At 41.2% G+C, this 16334-nt stretch overlaps 1 protein-coding gene across 2 annotated transcripts in view; it reads right to left on the bottom strand.

Annotated features, from left to right (window-relative positions):
* arhgap24 (Rho GTPase activating protein 24) overlaps positions 1-12218 on the bottom strand; it is a 31129-nt gene extending 18911 nt beyond the window's left edge. The window contains exons 1-3 of one of the 2 annotated variants that reach the window (XM_088281883.1): positions 12072-12218; positions 7721-7936; positions 2901-2988 (exon numbers count right to left, since the gene is read on the bottom strand). In XM_088281883.1, coding sequence (XP_088138009.1) covers positions 2901-2988; positions 7721-7921 — 289 coding nt within the window. In that variant the 5' untranslated portion in view covers positions 7922-7936; positions 12072-12218. The remainder of the gene's footprint in view (positions 1-2900; positions 2989-7720; positions 7937-12071) is intronic. The other variant, XM_088281886.1, reaches the window with a different exon arrangement.
* Between the last annotated feature and the right edge of the window lie 4116 nt (positions 12219-16334).

Genomic DNA, 16334 nt, shown 5'->3' with positions numbered 1-16334 from the left:
TACCAAGCAGGCCTCAGCCACATTCCCATCGCCACGCCGATGTTCTTTACAAACACACAGTAAAAAAACAAAACTTGTATTTTAGTGGGGGGGATAAACCAGTCATTTAAGTTGAAAATTATAAATAATTGACATCCATGGCAATGATTTTAGTTAGCACAACAAAACATGCAAGTTGTTTGCTCCAAATGAATTAGCTGAGTTGTTTTTACTTATTGAAGTTGCAACAGTTCTGTAAACTCAAATGTGTTATGCTGCATCTGAGCAAAACTTAAAATATTTAGTTGAGTTACCTAACTTAAAATTGTATCCAAGTTGGTTCTGAAAATTTGGAGTTGATCCAACTTTTCCGCAATTTCCTTTTACTGAAGGCAGAAAAATTGCAACTTTTACAGACAGCGTAAAAGTAGCCCAAAATGACTGGGCCAACTTTATACCCCAATTCCATGCAAGTTTTGTTTGTTTAAAAAAACTTCAGATCCGTGTTCGGGCAACGTAGGATTCCCTTACACTAAGGGCTCTTACCGCCTCAATCAAAGCTCTGATACCAGCCTCGAGGTAAAAAAAGAAAAATAATTCCGCTTCAACTTTGTCTCCACATTCCGTGTTGTTGCTACCTAAATATAACAGTGTGAAGAAAAGCAAGACAGAAACAAATTTAACAAGCAGTGTAAAAGGGGCTCCTGCTACTACCTTGGATGGTGAAATAGTTCCCGGTTGGCACCGAGCCAATGAGGTTCTGATTTGAAAAAATTAGGGTTCCGGCCCCTGTTACGGCTCTAAAATGACCTAAAGCCCAAAAAAGTGTTGATACGATTTAAATACAACAGTTAGAAAGAAAAGAATGCAGCAAGCGTTGCAAGTACAATACATTTGTAAAATATACTGTACACATCTTATGCCTTCCCTCTTTCGCTCAACATCTGGCCAGCATGTTCCAACATGACTAGAATGCCACGGTTGCATCGGTGCCCCGCAGACAGTTTGTGACGGGCTCAAGACTGAAACGGGACTGTAGTCTAAATATTTGCTTCCCAAGAGCCATGTTCTCCTGCCTTGAACGGTGTACATTAAACACATATCCAGATGTGGAAAGATGAGAAGAACATGCTCAGGAGGGAGAAAACAAGTGAGCGCAGGTGAATTTAAAGACTCAAAAATATAAAGCGGAGTGATTCCAGCCTTGGGCGACATCGAGCTGCCGGGCAACAGAAATCTGTGTACGACTTTCTCCATTTTCCTCGGAAAGTCATCAACATAAATCCCCCATCTCCCCCACCCTCTCCCACCGCCCTCATTACTTCCCGTTCGGTCTTCTGCACGGCATCAGAGCAGTGGAATAAATGTGTTGTGCTTTTTCCCTTTCATTGCCGCTTCTCTGAGACTTCTTTATTCACCTCCTCACAACAAGATGTGTTTTCCCGATTCCGGATGGCGTAAATGGTCCTGGTTGGTTTGCTTATAAATCTAATCGTCACAGACAAGTATCCTGATTTGAACATCATCGGGAGGTATCCCAATCGGCCCACCCCTGGTTACTAGTGGGCATTATTTCTAATCCTAAAGCACCGTATCTGGCTCAATTGTCGAGCAGATTCGTTGTCGTAAGATTCAAAGCTAAACAAAGCTGACATAAATAACCATTACATGCTAACGTTAGCTTAGCCAGGACACGTGCAGCATTATGTGGTGCTATTTTCACTTTCCCTCACTGCTCCGTTTGCTCACTCGCCACAGTCTCCTCCCAAACAAACTTTATTGCCTTAAAGGAGACGACAGCCACTCAGCAACGCCGACAAAGTGTTGTTAACCGGCTGGTAACTGCCGAAACCAGCAAGACTCCAGATTGTCACCAGTTATATCTGTCAGAATCCTTGCCTCAATCTCCAAAATCATCAAAAATCAGGAAACTTAACTGTCCAATCATATACACGTGCAGGAAAAAAATCAAATTGCCAACGCCAACGATTTTCAATCCAAAAGAGGATAGAAATAACGTGCTGTATTGTGTGAAACCCCAAAAAAAGGAAGTAAGATCGAAGTCATGATAATTGTTTTGGGTAACTACAGTATGTACTCAGTTTCCCTCAAACTATGTAAAAAAAAAAAAAAAAACATATTTCTGACAACACCATTGGGCCACACTCAGCCTGTTTCCTGAAGGACGTTGGGTATGGCCTCATGCAGTTTCATTTCTCTGCCCAATGAAAATTAAACATTATGAAAACAAATCATTTTTTTGAAGCTCCAAAGCACAAGAACACAACGTACGCCTTACATACTGTACAGTTTATTTTTTCAGGTCACTCAATATGGTTACCATAATATTACTGTAGAAATAGTTCTCTGCATGATGTAGCTCACTTCTACGCTGCAAACAGTCACAGACAACATTTCTGAATGGGTCTATTGTCTGGTAAGCATTTACTTCGGTTCACCTCGGACGGGTTGAGTAAAGTAGGCAAAGGGAGACTTCTTCTATTCGTGAGCAAACAGTAAAATGCACCTGTTTTTTTACATTTCATGGAGCGGCCATTTTGCCACCAGATGTCGACAGAAAATGACATCACAGTTGCACGGGGTTCAGTGAATGACCAATCCTGGCTCAGCTTCAGAAAACAGGTGCGCCATGATTGGTCGTTATCTGAGCTCTCTGCAACTGTGATGTCATTTTCAGTCGACAGAAATTGACAAAATGGCCGTCTCCAAAGATGGCTAAAACGGGTGGATACTGCTGCTTAAACTCATATTCCACAAATGCAATATGAATTTGAATGTCATGTTTACACTAGTGAAGGCACATAAAACATATCATCGCAAATATTTTTTGAGGGGGTTCACTTCCTCTTTATCATTGCGTTGATAAATTCAATTAGATGACTTGGATGGTTATATCCTACCTGGAATGACCTCAAAGAGATATTTTCCCGCTTCATCGCCGCTGCTTGGATGTTCTGTAACTTTATTGCCGGGTAGGAAAATGGCTCCCTGCGGAAGAGTAACAGAACAAAACATTTCAATCCCATGCTGTGAATGTTTTGAGCCAAAGTAGTCAGGATTAAGTTCTGACCGACGTTATGGTCATTTGGACTAAAGTGTGAGTTTAGAACGACCCCGTGGTGCCAAATCGATTGAGGTCATTGGCAAGGTTCATGCTAATGAAGACAGGCTGTGGGTCAGTGACAGCATTAGTAAGATCAGAGGGGAGTCTCAGGTCCGGGCACTTTAATGGGCCGTAACTGTGACAACCAAGGAAATAGTGGAGAATCTACCTGAGGCCCCAGATGAAATGATTTCAGAGCAAAAGGGCTGTAAAAAGCGGGACAGAACTAGAATGTTTCATGTGGCCATCATGTGCAAAACTGACGCTGATGAACGGCACTGATGTTTTTTTGCATTTAACATTTATAGTGGTGCCACTTTTACCAGCCAGGAAACAAGAGATGGCTTCAATGCATTTGTGGGTCTGCCTTTTGGTACCAAACTGGCGTTAGTCGCTCCATACTTTTTACCCACAACACCCACTGACATCTCTCGTGGTGGCCTTTTGTTTGCTGTGCTCAAATCCGACCACATTGACCAACCTTTTTTTTTTTAAGGTCTGTATATTGTTACTATATTGGAACAGTCATTTAAAGGGGGGAATGCTGTAATGACAACGTCCCAAAAATACAAACATGGGACACAAAACTCTGCGAGGCGTGTTTAAGGGATTGCTTTCTATTCATGGACATTTTAGTGAGAAAAAAATACAGTGTACACATTTCAAGCCGAGGGCATTTTATCCTTTTCGATTTAATGTTCACATGAGCTGAATAAACCTTTTGGGGAGCATATACAGTGTCGGATGCCTGGCAGGATACATCACGGTCAATTAAAAGCAATCATTCCTCGTTATGGAGCCCTAAATGTAGGATTTTCTACTGGCCTCCGAGATATATCAATCTAATAAATGTTCTCTTTTTTTGGGCAAACGTGACTTACATTAAACACCAACTGTGTTAATTCTTCTCAAAAATTTGAGTTGATGTGAATTTTTGTTCGTTAAATGGGTGCCCTGTGTCCGGGAAAGAAGGTGGCAAAGGCCTCTATGAAGTTGTGCTAGGAGATATTTCTTGTCATTTGATAATTTTTGTATGCATATTGCTGATATTCTACAATTTTGAGGAAAACACAGTCTTTTGCATCATTCAAACACTTTCTGTTAACAACGGAAAAAGTAGGACATTTTTTGTACATGCAACTATGAATTTTCTATCATTTCAGTACTCTTACCATTACAGTACTTTTATCATTGCAATATTTTTATCATTGCAGTATTTTCAATCATTCAGTAGTTTTTATCATTACAGCGTTTACCCCTCTGTATAATGGACAGGCATTAGGAGTGTTTCCTTACACTAGATACGTTTATACTGTGTATATTTGCATGCTTTTTATGAATGTCTGCTGCTAATGTTATACATTAACGGCTACATTACGCCGCCGACTCTGTGTGATCTATATCTTTGCTGCTGTAACACCTCAAATTTCCCCATTGTGGGACTAATAAAGGACATCTTTATCTTTATCTTTAAAAAATAATACTAAAGATAAAAACAACATGAAAAATAGTGACAAATCTTGGGTCATTTCCAACCACTTAGTCAAACTTAGGGTCAGGGCAAAAGGGTCGTTGATGAAAATTGGAGGAAACCCACAAAGATGAGTGCAGTCCGGTTTATTTCTGAAATCGTGATCACAGTGATGAAAACAAAACAAAACATCCTCCGAAACCTCAGCCAAGGCCAAGTGATGAGAATGTCTCAATTGAGTTTCCTCAATTCCTTAAATATTCAGAAGAATTTGTGAAAACGTTTAGACCAAAACCAGATTCTCAGAGAATTGAAAAAAAAATGTTGACTCAGGTATTTTCTAACATAATATTGACTTGCACCACAGCTAATATCACACCGACTTTAAGAGATGCTCCTGAAAAAGCTTTATGATATTCAGGATGCAAGTTATTAAATCCTGATGAGGATTTTTTTTTTCAATTACAACTTACAAACAGAAACACATTGAGAGTTGTTGAACTGCAAGTCAACGGTCATTAGTCACTCGCCAGTTGATGACCACTAAGCCCCCCCTTTTTTTTCATTTGCTAATTACTGGTGTGCAGCCTCAGTCATCTCACAGAGTCAGGAAGTCAAACCCGGTGGGAGCTCTAGAGATGTCAGTGAGTTCCTGTTTTTCCTAGAAATCCTTTTTCTCTAGAGTCTTTGGCAATGTTGCAATCAAAAACATTGTCAACAGAGTTGATTGGAAGTAACAGAGGATACAATATAGGCGATGTGCTGATTGGCTGACTCAAAACTGAGCAGAGTGGACAAGGGGCGGATTGGCTGCAAAGTCGTGTTAATTGGCTGACACAGAAGAACCGAGATAGATAAAATGCTGATTGGACAGTTAGAGAAGAAACATGGAAATCCATGATAAACAATCTGGTTGTACATTTGTTATCCAAAGATATAATGTTACAATTTAAAAAAAAAAAAGGAACAACTGTGCAAAGCGCACTCTGAGAGCTCTGTGAAAGTCACTTGTGCACATTCCTTAAAATTCCCATAGCGAGGCTGTTCCTACCTGAAGTCATGGAAATGAAATGTAATTTAGAAAACAGAACACGAAGGAAGCCGATGGACTTTTCCGTTCATCGTTAGTTGGACATGCAGCCCGTTCCACAACACTGAGAGTCTTTGTTCGTGCTACTTGCGAAGAATAACACGGAAATAAAATGGATTGCTTTTCGTCTGCGATGTGATGAAGCATCAGGTGGCAACTGGCCATGTAATACACACTGAGCTTGTATTAATCGGACTACACGTCGTGTTCAATGATGACAATTGCGCTGAAGGTCAAACAGGGGCATGAACATTTCACTTCATTGTGCATTGCAATTGAAAACAGAGCTGCATTTAGCATGGCGAAATGTCAAGGTCAGACAAAAGATCTTTGCCGCATGAGACCTTGTCGCGTTGTCTTTTTAATCAAAACACATCATCACTAGGAGCACATATCTGAACAATACGGCAATTCACTGGCACCAAAGCACCACAACGAGGTTTACATGCAAAAATGACAGCGGCTAATGAATGGCACCATTGTTTATAGGCCGCGTACGGTGAAATTTGGGTGTGAGTGACGCGCCACTCAGTGGACGAGTGAGGGCAGGCTGATGGCATGTCGACGATAAGCCCACACGTGCCGTCACCCTACGCATGCTTGTGACCTCGCACTTCCATCGGGTTGCCATTCTTGGAATTCCACGCGTTGCTCTGAGAGGTTTGGCTGCCCAAGTGCCCGGGACACAACACAACCCCTTGAAGCGACATTGGCTTCTCGCCAATTGTTAATGTCGAATACTTGAATGCCGCTGGTGATGCCCGAAGACACGACGGTCCATAGTCTGTTCGTCATTGTTTAACTTAAGACCTTGGCTCAATCCCCAAACACGACATGATGCAAAAGCTACAACAACTGTTCTGCCTTTGTCCATCAAAAATGAGCATTATTCTTGTAGGTACAGTGGGATTTAAAAAGAGAGATCAAAATAAATGATTTCAAAACATTTGGCACCATTAGTGTGAGAAAAGTAACGGATACAATTTGTGTATTATAACAATTTTCTTTTGAGAGGGGAAGTAAAAATACTCTGATAAAAATACCTTCTTGTGTTCTAATTTCCTGCTCATTTATATCAAACCATATCTAAATGTTGCGCAATGTGCAATATAAATAAAGTTGTATTGTATTGCACAGAAAATGAGATTAAAGCTGAGAATTGTAAATGTTAAACTTGTTTGCGTTTAAAAAAAAATCATTGCGAGTTCCCTCTCATAGCAAAGTTCTCTTCTGTACACCAAATCCATTATCCAAGAGATGACCAGCATAACATCATGACTGAAAACCACAATTTGCTCGCTAAATTTGATTGACTATCTTGCTTTGACCGTAATGATCAGCAAGTAACTGAGTTACTCCGTTTAACCTTCGGACAGCGAAATGGTCGCTAGCTAACGCTCCCTCACTGAGCATCATTTGCAAACAAGTAACTCATGCATCGACAGTACTGGAAAGTTCAGCTACAGTCAAGGAAGCATGTTGGAAAAAGAACAAGAGTCTTGTTTAACGAAACACATGGAAAGAATTATACATCCATTTTTGTTCACATTTTGCTTAGTCATGAGAACCAAAAGTATGTCTGTGTCTTTGTTCAGGCTTTGCATACTCACTGCAAGAGGCTGCCTGGTTACAGTCACTAAAGCAATTGCCTCGTTGTCTGCATGAGTCAATGAGTTCTCGACTCAATTATGCACTGACCAGCATAAATTGTTTAATTATTTGTCATGCATTTGAAAGCAGCTAACATTTATTTCCAAAAATTATGCAGCGGACGAAAAGGTCATTTGAGCAAAAGAAAAAAAAATCCATATGGATCGCATCAAACTTTCTTGTGAGTCTAAGTTTTAGTGAATATCTTTTGTTTCCATTTCAATGAGCTATTTGCAGGGACCAGAACGACAGTTGTGACGCGCATGTGAAACATTGAGCCTGATGATAGGACAAAAAAAAATAAATAGACCTCAATGATCACTCACGGAGTAAAACCTCTCCACAAGTCTATTTAATGTAAGCAGTTATTTGTCACGCGCCGGGATTATTGAGTTGGCGTCCTTACCAGGGATTTGCTCTCGTCCTCGTCTTTGTAATAGAAGAGCTGGTCCCCTCGCAGAACGAACCAGCGACTGTGCCACGTCTTTACGAAGCCACCTTGCTTTCTGAGCCAACCGCACCTGATGACACCCTGCCTCCCCTGGTAGGCCGCCATGCCGGTTTGCAAGCCGCCATGCTGGGGCCCACCGTGGGACGGCTCGTCCATCACGGCAACTCAAACCTGCCAAGAGTCCAAAACCAAAATGTATGACATAACTTCATGCACGTACACTGGGGATTCCTGAAACATTCCACTAACATTTCATCCAGACGAGCTTAGTTAAGTTGAACAAAAGTCAAAAGTTCAGAATCTCCCACGCTCATTTTAAACTCATCAAACATTGTTTCCTTGTTTGAAGCTCAGCGTATGCTCAGTGACACCCGCTTAAATTCTGCTGACATCAGCATTAAAGCCTCTGTGACTCGGGCTAAAATGGGCTTGGTGAGAGTCCAAACAAGCCACAGGTCCAGATGATGACCAGATGTAGCAGCCCAGCAGTGCTTCCAATTTGCAGTGCACCAAGTAGAGAAAATCAAAAGATAATCAAATCAAATATGAATAAAAGTGTGGTAAGTGTTGCTGGGGTAATTGCCAAATCTTAGAAAGACCTTCTTCCCACTTCATGAATGCTGCTAGCATGCCACATGTGGAATAAATAAAAAGCACGAAAGTCCACTCTCTTTTATTTATCCTATGAAATGTGCAAAAGACTGCTTAAAGTGCTTAATTTCTGCTTAAAAGGAACAGAAATATCATACAGGATAACTCACATACACAGTAAACATCCATCCCATCTATATATTATGCACATTGTTGTTGCAAATCTTTAGTTTTAAGCTTTTTTAAGTGAAGTTTTTTTAAGCTAAAATGTAACTAAAATACATCTCTTCACTTTTCATCAAGAAATGCAGAACATATGGTAAGTGTTCGGTTGGATGGCTTGATCCATGAATGGATGGATTAACGCTAGCCAATGAAAAGCCCGTCTCCAAATTGTGAGCCTGTAAAACAACTTGAATTTTCTCAGGTTTCAGCCAACTAAAAAAAAAAAATGCAAACAAATTTTGCATTTTCGCCAACTGTTAAACCTCCGGCCTTTAGCCTTTTTCTAGCATCGTTTATTTTGGGCAGTGTGCAATACATACTCGGGATGTGTGTCTGGCTCAAGGTCTGACCATAAATTCTGGGGACTGCAGTAAAATGGCAAATGAGGGTCGCAAATCTTTCCAACCCATGATGTAGCTTTCAGCTGTCCGAATATGAAGCGACGCTGTCTGTTAAATTATTAAAAAAAAGTCACTGGATATTTCTTGAGCAGCCAAGTGGGCACCGGTTTTCCCCGAGTCGATATTGTAATATCGTACTAAGATGCTGATGATTGCAAGTGGTCCAAAGAATGAAGGATGAATTAAATAGAAGACACCCGACTTGCATTTCCTCCTTTATACGTTGTAGATATTAAGGCGAACAACACACAGAAACTGTTCCAGGAGTCTTCTGGCCTGAGTCAATATTCTTTTTGGTCTCGGAAGATCCATGCGCGCCCTCCTGGATAAAACTACGCAGATTTTTGCTGAAACTGCTCAAGGTTTTGTGTAGAAGGCTACAAATATGAAAGTGTGGAATCTTCTGAGACCACAGGAAGTGGCCACGGGGAAGGAAAGTTGTAAACAAAAAGGCCTTTTCCAGACTGTGGCCATGGCGTTGAAGGTGCAATTTGAAAGGGGCTAATTTGGACTCATTCTAGCCACGTCCAGGGCGCTCTTCCGTTGCATCCCGTCGCGTTCCGTGAGAGCAGACGAGTATGCGTGTGGCAGAGAGTCCGGAATCTGGTCTATAGTACTCAGCTGTGGTGAGTAAAATGCAACAAGACCTTTGACGTTGCAAAATGGCGTTGGGTGAGGACGAAGAGACCCACGCAAGCCGCCCTGCACTGTCCTAAACATGATAACTAGCGTCATTGGTTGGTACAAAGATGCTCCTTGAGTTCCCTGGGCATTTTGGAATTATACCCGGACCAACTTTCTGCAGGAAATGACTTATTTATAAAGAAATTATGATTTTAGTGCATTCGATGAAATGGCATCATCACTAAAAAATAACAACAATAATAATTCTCGGAAGATTCAGAGTTTCACTTTTTTTTATCCTAATGACTATGACGATAAAAAATAACTCTTCTAAAAAAAGGCTTTACTCTTCGTTTGAAATGTTTTTTTTTCACAAAACAATGTCATTATTGACTTTATACTTGTAAAATTTAAACTTTTTCCTCGAAATATTGTGTCTTTATTTTTGTCAAATGCCTTGTAAAACACTGCTGGTACGAAAATGTTCATTAAATCAACAATGCGCACTGTGGCCTCAGATTTGTATACGTCGGTGTTACAGGCATATAAATTGGCGTAGTAGAATACTTTGGCTTCAGATCACTTAATCGCAAAAACTTGTACAGGAAACATGGACATCACATTGCTTGTCAGTGCTGTAACCCCTTCAAATATCACTCCTCCCACTTTGAGTCTTGCACAGTGGGGCCCCCGTGACCCACATGTGTTAAAGACAAATATAACCCGGTTACCAAAGCTGCAAGCTTGGAGAACAGTTTGCTCCTGCTGGCGTGGAGAGGAGGCCACGCTTCTTAGCGGATGTGAAAGAGGAACTGACTTCATGTGGAAGCGTCGCAGAAATAAAACCAGAAGAGATCCTTCACCTCAGCCAGCGCATACAGTACAATTAGAGTCTTGTGTGATTAAATGTCCGATGGGAGAACCGATTACGGATTTATCGCGTTGGTCCGAGATCAATCGCTACAACCCACGCTGTGAGTTATTGCATGATTGGAAGCAGCACACAATGCGATGTGAGGACTCACAAGGTTCAAGTCCTGTAAGGGATAATCGTTAACGTGTGTGATGAATCGCACGCGCTCCCCCTACATAGTCTACCATGCAGTCTTGTGCCTATGACGCCGGCATTACTCTCTCTTCTCTATCATCGACACTCACTCTTCCCTGGAAATTTCTGGAAAGCAATCAGGGCACATTAATAACAATCATTTCCTTAAATTGGAAGTCAAAAATACGGCGCTTCCTTAACACCACCAAAATGTGAAGCCTATGACTGCAATAATCAATGATTGGTGACCGTCCATTTGCATCTTTCTCACACCCGGATGTAGCTCATAAACTAATAAAAGAAAAAAAGGTAAGACAAACAAGTATGGAAGCTATTTCGGACAGACAGAAGAGAAATGGATCAAAAATAGTTGCTTGTTCAAGATGTTCTAGCCGGCCTAATCCCAGCTTCCCACTTGGCTGTTTATTGGCCATGGCAGGAAAACTACGGCAATCACAGACCTGGGAACAGCCGGCTACGGCAGCTGACACGGGCAACCTGATCCCGCAGCTTTCCCTCAGCACAGCTTGTGTGCAATGCACACATATTCCGGGCACAGGGAGGTTCATCATGTCGCATGTAACTTCATTTTGCCTGAACATGCAAGATGGAAGGGGGACTATTGGGCCTTTACATCCCTTGCAACGATCGTACAAATAAAAGCTGCCTAGAAAAGTGCTGGCAATTTGCTATTTGCTGTGGAAGTTGTGCCCAGCTTGTTTTACTAACGCCGAGCAGGCCCACCCAGGTGAGATGATTGGAAAAAGTCAAGCATGACTTAATGAGCTCTAATACAAGAGTTGTATCAAATTATCAATAACTTTGGGCGAGAAGCAGGTTACACACATGACAGGTCGCCAGCCAATCATAGGACACATACAAAACAACTATTCTAAAACACATTCGCTTCCCAGGACAATTTAAAGTCTTCGAGAAGAATTTTCTGGGTGGGATGTGGGAGAGAACGTGAAAACTCCACAAACCCGGATTCCAACTTCAAAATTATAAGGCAGGTACTAATCACGTGCCCATCATTTATTTTAAAAAGCGTGCATCTTATTGCATCTTGGGGAATAAAAGCCAAATACCAAATAAATAGAAATTATGTAACGAGGAAAACAAAATCAAATAGTATAGGCCTGTAAACATGTTATTTTTCTGAGCTTGGGGGCACAAGTGGAATCAAATCTGATCATTTCCAAGGGAAGTTTTGGGTAATGTCTTGTATATCATGTCGTAATGATCACTGCAAACTGAACCCGCAGTAACAAACATACTGGTACCTCTCCCTCCAGGCACCCATACTTGAGTGTCAACCTTTTTTCATTCCCACATACAAAAAGGGGAAGAAACGCAGAACCACCAAATATCTTTCACTCTTGAAACCAGTCCACCAAAAACAGCGCATATCACTCACCCTTCAGATAATCAACCAGGTGTTGCTCTCCCAGATAAATCCAGTGTGGAATGACAGCCCGCGTTAACAACAACAAGAGGAGGAGGAAAAAAATGGAGATGATGTTCAATTTCACCGTCTAGCTGTCCCGACTCACTTGTGCAGAAATGTGGCCACAAGTTCAACTTTCTCAACGTGTGCACACTGGAACAGTCTCTCTCTCTCCAAGAGGAGGAGCCCTCACACAAACACAGACACACACGCGCACGCGCACGCGCACACGCACGCACACACACGCACGCACACACACAAACACACACACGACACTCTTTCACTGCAGGCTGACACTTGCGTAAGTCATCCTAACGTCGGCATCCATAAGGAAAAGTCTATTTTTAAAGGTATCATATAATGTACATGTGCATCTTTTGGGTGATTTAAGGTAGTCTTATTTTTAAACTGTGCACCTTTTGCGGTAAATACGGTAGTAAATACGGTGAATAAGTTTTTATGAGGTAACTCCGTGGACACTTGGGTGCGAGCTCAGCTGTATACACAGCGACGGGAGCCGAGCACATATTGTTTACTCGCGAGCTGTCGCGTAGAACTGCACGCAAATCATCTATATTGACAGTCCATACGAATGACAGCATTTTCAATTGATAGATATTAGCTGCACTACTGCCATCGAATGAGATCCATCAGAAAACTGCCGTTAGAAAGATGAAAATGTTCCGTTTAATGGGGGCGAATTCAAGAATACTTACATAGTACAGTTCGTAAAGGTGATTTTAGTCTAAAAAGGCTATTTGGTCCCAGTAGACATGGACAATTTTCAAGTGCACTCTGAGAATTGATGCTGAATTTTAACAGGATATTTTACTTATATCTACTCTACAAACTGTATCTCTCCACCCAACAAACGATTTCATATGTTTAGCGATACAATTCAAGCAGAGCTGGGCACTTGAGAACAAAGGAAGGGTTAATCTTTGGCGGCATATGTCCACCGTCGTCTCTCAGCACCTTTAATATATTTGCAAGAATGCAGAACATGAAATTCTTGTGAGCTTGCGAGCGAATAACAAGCTGCAAACAAAATGGAGTCACTCCCAAGAGGGGCGTCTGTGAGGATGGGATTTGGTAGTGGTGGCAGGGGTCCTCACGGAGATACATAAAGCATGAGATTAGACTGAATGAATCTTCACAGATGGCGGATATGGGAATAAAAACTGTCTCTGTGGTTCTTCTTTTCTCATGGCCCTTCAAGTGGAAGGTTGGGACCCCGGGTGACCTCTGTGGGGGTCTTCCTCTCTGGACAGGATTGGAATGTATTTTTTTACATCCTCCATGTGCAAAAAATATGAGATTTTCTGTCTTCTAGTTTGTATCTGTGCCTTAACAGAATCCATATAGTCCCCTTATCATTTTTAAAATGCCTTTAAACACATTTTTACATAAAAAATGTCACTGATGCGGAATGGGTTTAAAAAGGGATTGTTTACAATGGCAGCACATAAAGCCCTGAAGTGAACGAGACTGTGTATAATTTTGTGGATCCTATCAATAATATGGATTGATCGTCAAATTCACAATTAAATACCATCCATCCCTTTTCCAAACTGCTTGTTTTTCAAAATCATTCAGCCCTACTTCACACACCCTCCTTCTCGTTTTGCTGAAATGATACCATTTAGGTGGTTGGCTCTTTTCATGCAAGTGAGCCACTTGACACCCTCTCCAATATACTTATGAGACAATGGCAAGTACAGATTTTTTGTTGGAGTTTCACTCACGGTGGCAGTGGTTAACCAAACACAAATACGACTCCCACTCCCACCCAGCGCCAGTGCATAGACGACTTCATGGGGCAATCAAATGTGTCTCACTGATCAGAACCTAATGCTAATTTGTGCATCTTAAAAACTCAGTGCAGCTCTGCTTGCCTATGTACTTTGACATTTCTGAGACATTGGACCCATGGAACATGTGGATATTTCTGCAGAACACCGTTGTATGCTCGTGTTTCAGACAGTGTAGACCAGGCATCACCAAATGGCGGACCCGGACCGCGGGATGGTTCGGACCGGACCCATGACCAATCTATGAAGAATTTTTTTCAGGGCGCATTCGCAAACGTTGGCGCTGCAATTCTAGTTAATACGGAAAAGGCGTCACTGATTTGAGCCAATCAAATCTTTTGTTTACGATCCACTGCCAATTGCGCAACAGACCGGAAGAGAGTGCTGCTGACAGTATGCCTTGCTAAAGAGTAAGCAAGGTCGATGCGTGTTGTTTTCAAGGAATGGACGGAGAAATTTAGTTTCGTTCTGGCTGCAGCCGATTCAAAACTAGTGTGCATCATATGCTCCGAAACCGTCGCAACATTGCGAAGCACCACTACGAAACAAAGCACCGCCCTTTTGTGCAAAGTTATCCGCTGAAGTTTGAGGTGGGCGCACGCAAAAACATCGAACTTTGAGTGCAGTATAACAGATTTTTACATTTTCGTTTACAGCCCAGCGCCATGCAAACGAATGTTCACTAAAAGTATCATGGATTTTGGGGAAACATAGAAAAAACATTCAGTGATGGGGAAGTTGAAGGAGTGCATAAATGCGGGTGCACAAACATTATTTAAAGGAAAACACAAAACCCACATGTGTGAAATAATCTACCAAATCCCAATGGCCCTGACTCCGTTCCAACCCAGATTTAAGTCACTGGCAGGGCAGTCTCATTAAGAGAAGTTAAAAAAATATGCAAAACAAAAGGTGGTGTCAAAGCTCATTTCGAATTAGTTTTTCATAAGGACAGCCATTTTTATTGATTGTGAACTGAACATCTTGAGCTGTTTTACTTGGATAATTTGGCTTTCCTTTTTTTTAGGCTGATAACTCTTTGATTTGAGAAAAATGGTAAAAGATGTTAACTCAATGCTTAGCACTTGATATATTTCTGCAGGAGATATTTTACAGTTTTTTTTCTGGAAGAGGCACCCTGAAGTTCTTGGAGCCACATTTTCTTGAATGTGAAATAAGCACCTTATATTTGTTTGACTGGCAAAAGGGTTTAATAGGAACGTTGCTAAATATTTAGTATATAAGTACGTTCTTTTGAAAATGACTAAATATTGAAACTATATAAAAATGTGAACATAGGCTAGACATTAAGGGAAGTTGGACTTTGGTTCGGACCTTTTAATTGGAAGAAAATTTAGTTGTGGACCTGTGTGACTGTTAATTGAATACCTCTGGTGTAGACGTTTGGGTTAGGGTTAAGGTTAGGGTTAGGGGCTAACCCTAATTGAGCTAGCGACTTGAAATTCCACACAGGCATAGTACAGGGAATTAAGGTCCCACATAGTTTGAATTGGGTGTTTTAGCCGTTTTATTTTTTATATTTATTGTCTTTATATTACTGGGCCTGTTTTATTTAATGGTGATTACAATGCATCTAATAATCAGATACCCTTATACCATATAATCTTTGATAATTTAATAATTTTTCTGAATTGAATATGTGATTTTGTTTTATTGTTTGTTAATTAATTCAATAAAGTTGTTTTCAAAAAAAGAAAAAAGTCACGTGTCCATGTTCAAAATTTGAACGTCAACTTGTTTGTCTCACTTCTTTTTCTCTCATGTACGCCCCTCCCCCCACCGCAGCGTGTAGATTTTTACCACCCCAACCCTATGCACATCTTATTTCTTGAAGCAACTTTATTAGCATTTACTCTAAAGTTTACAAATTATTACTCGTTCCTGTTAGGTCTTTAAACGTGGAGAAAGGGTGATAATAGTTTCGTTTTCATCCAAGATGCAGCAGACTCGCGTGCATGAAATATGTCCCTCGGCGCGTCCCGTAGTTAAGGCGTAGCCTTCTGCGAGCCGCTTGATTTTTCGTCCATTTCCCTCCGGACCTTCGAAAGGTAAGCAGCTCTCCTCGCCGATGTTTTTAATTAAATGGGGCGCCTATTTGTATTGCAGTGGAATTGTTTTATGCTGTTAATATGATGTGCGTTGCTGCTGGGTTACACTTTAATGCTCGTTTTAACGGCTGATGCTTGAGCTAGGGTGTAGTTTCTTTTTTACCTCCATGTAATATTGTTGCTACTAGCGTTGTTGTCCACGGTTGGTTTTCTGTGCTTTGTGGCTTCATGGTGGCTGAGGTAAAACCGGATTTAATGGCGCGCTGCGCGCGAGTAAATTGGTGGGACCTAGAAGTCACCGAGCTAACTGCTAAATCGGGGTTTAATGGCATGCTTTTTAATTTATATTTTAT

Source organism: Idiotropiscis lumnitzeri, chromosome 18, assembly GCF_059441095.1.
Source record: "Idiotropiscis lumnitzeri isolate Australia: NSW breed Sydney's pygmy pipehorse chromosome 18, RoL_Ilum_1.0, whole genome shotgun sequence".
NCBI lineage: Eukaryota > Metazoa > Chordata > Actinopteri > Syngnathiformes > Syngnathidae > Idiotropiscis > Idiotropiscis lumnitzeri.
The sequence above is the reverse complement of the archived record's forward strand: the minus strand, read 5'-3'. Positions and strand labels throughout refer to the sequence as shown.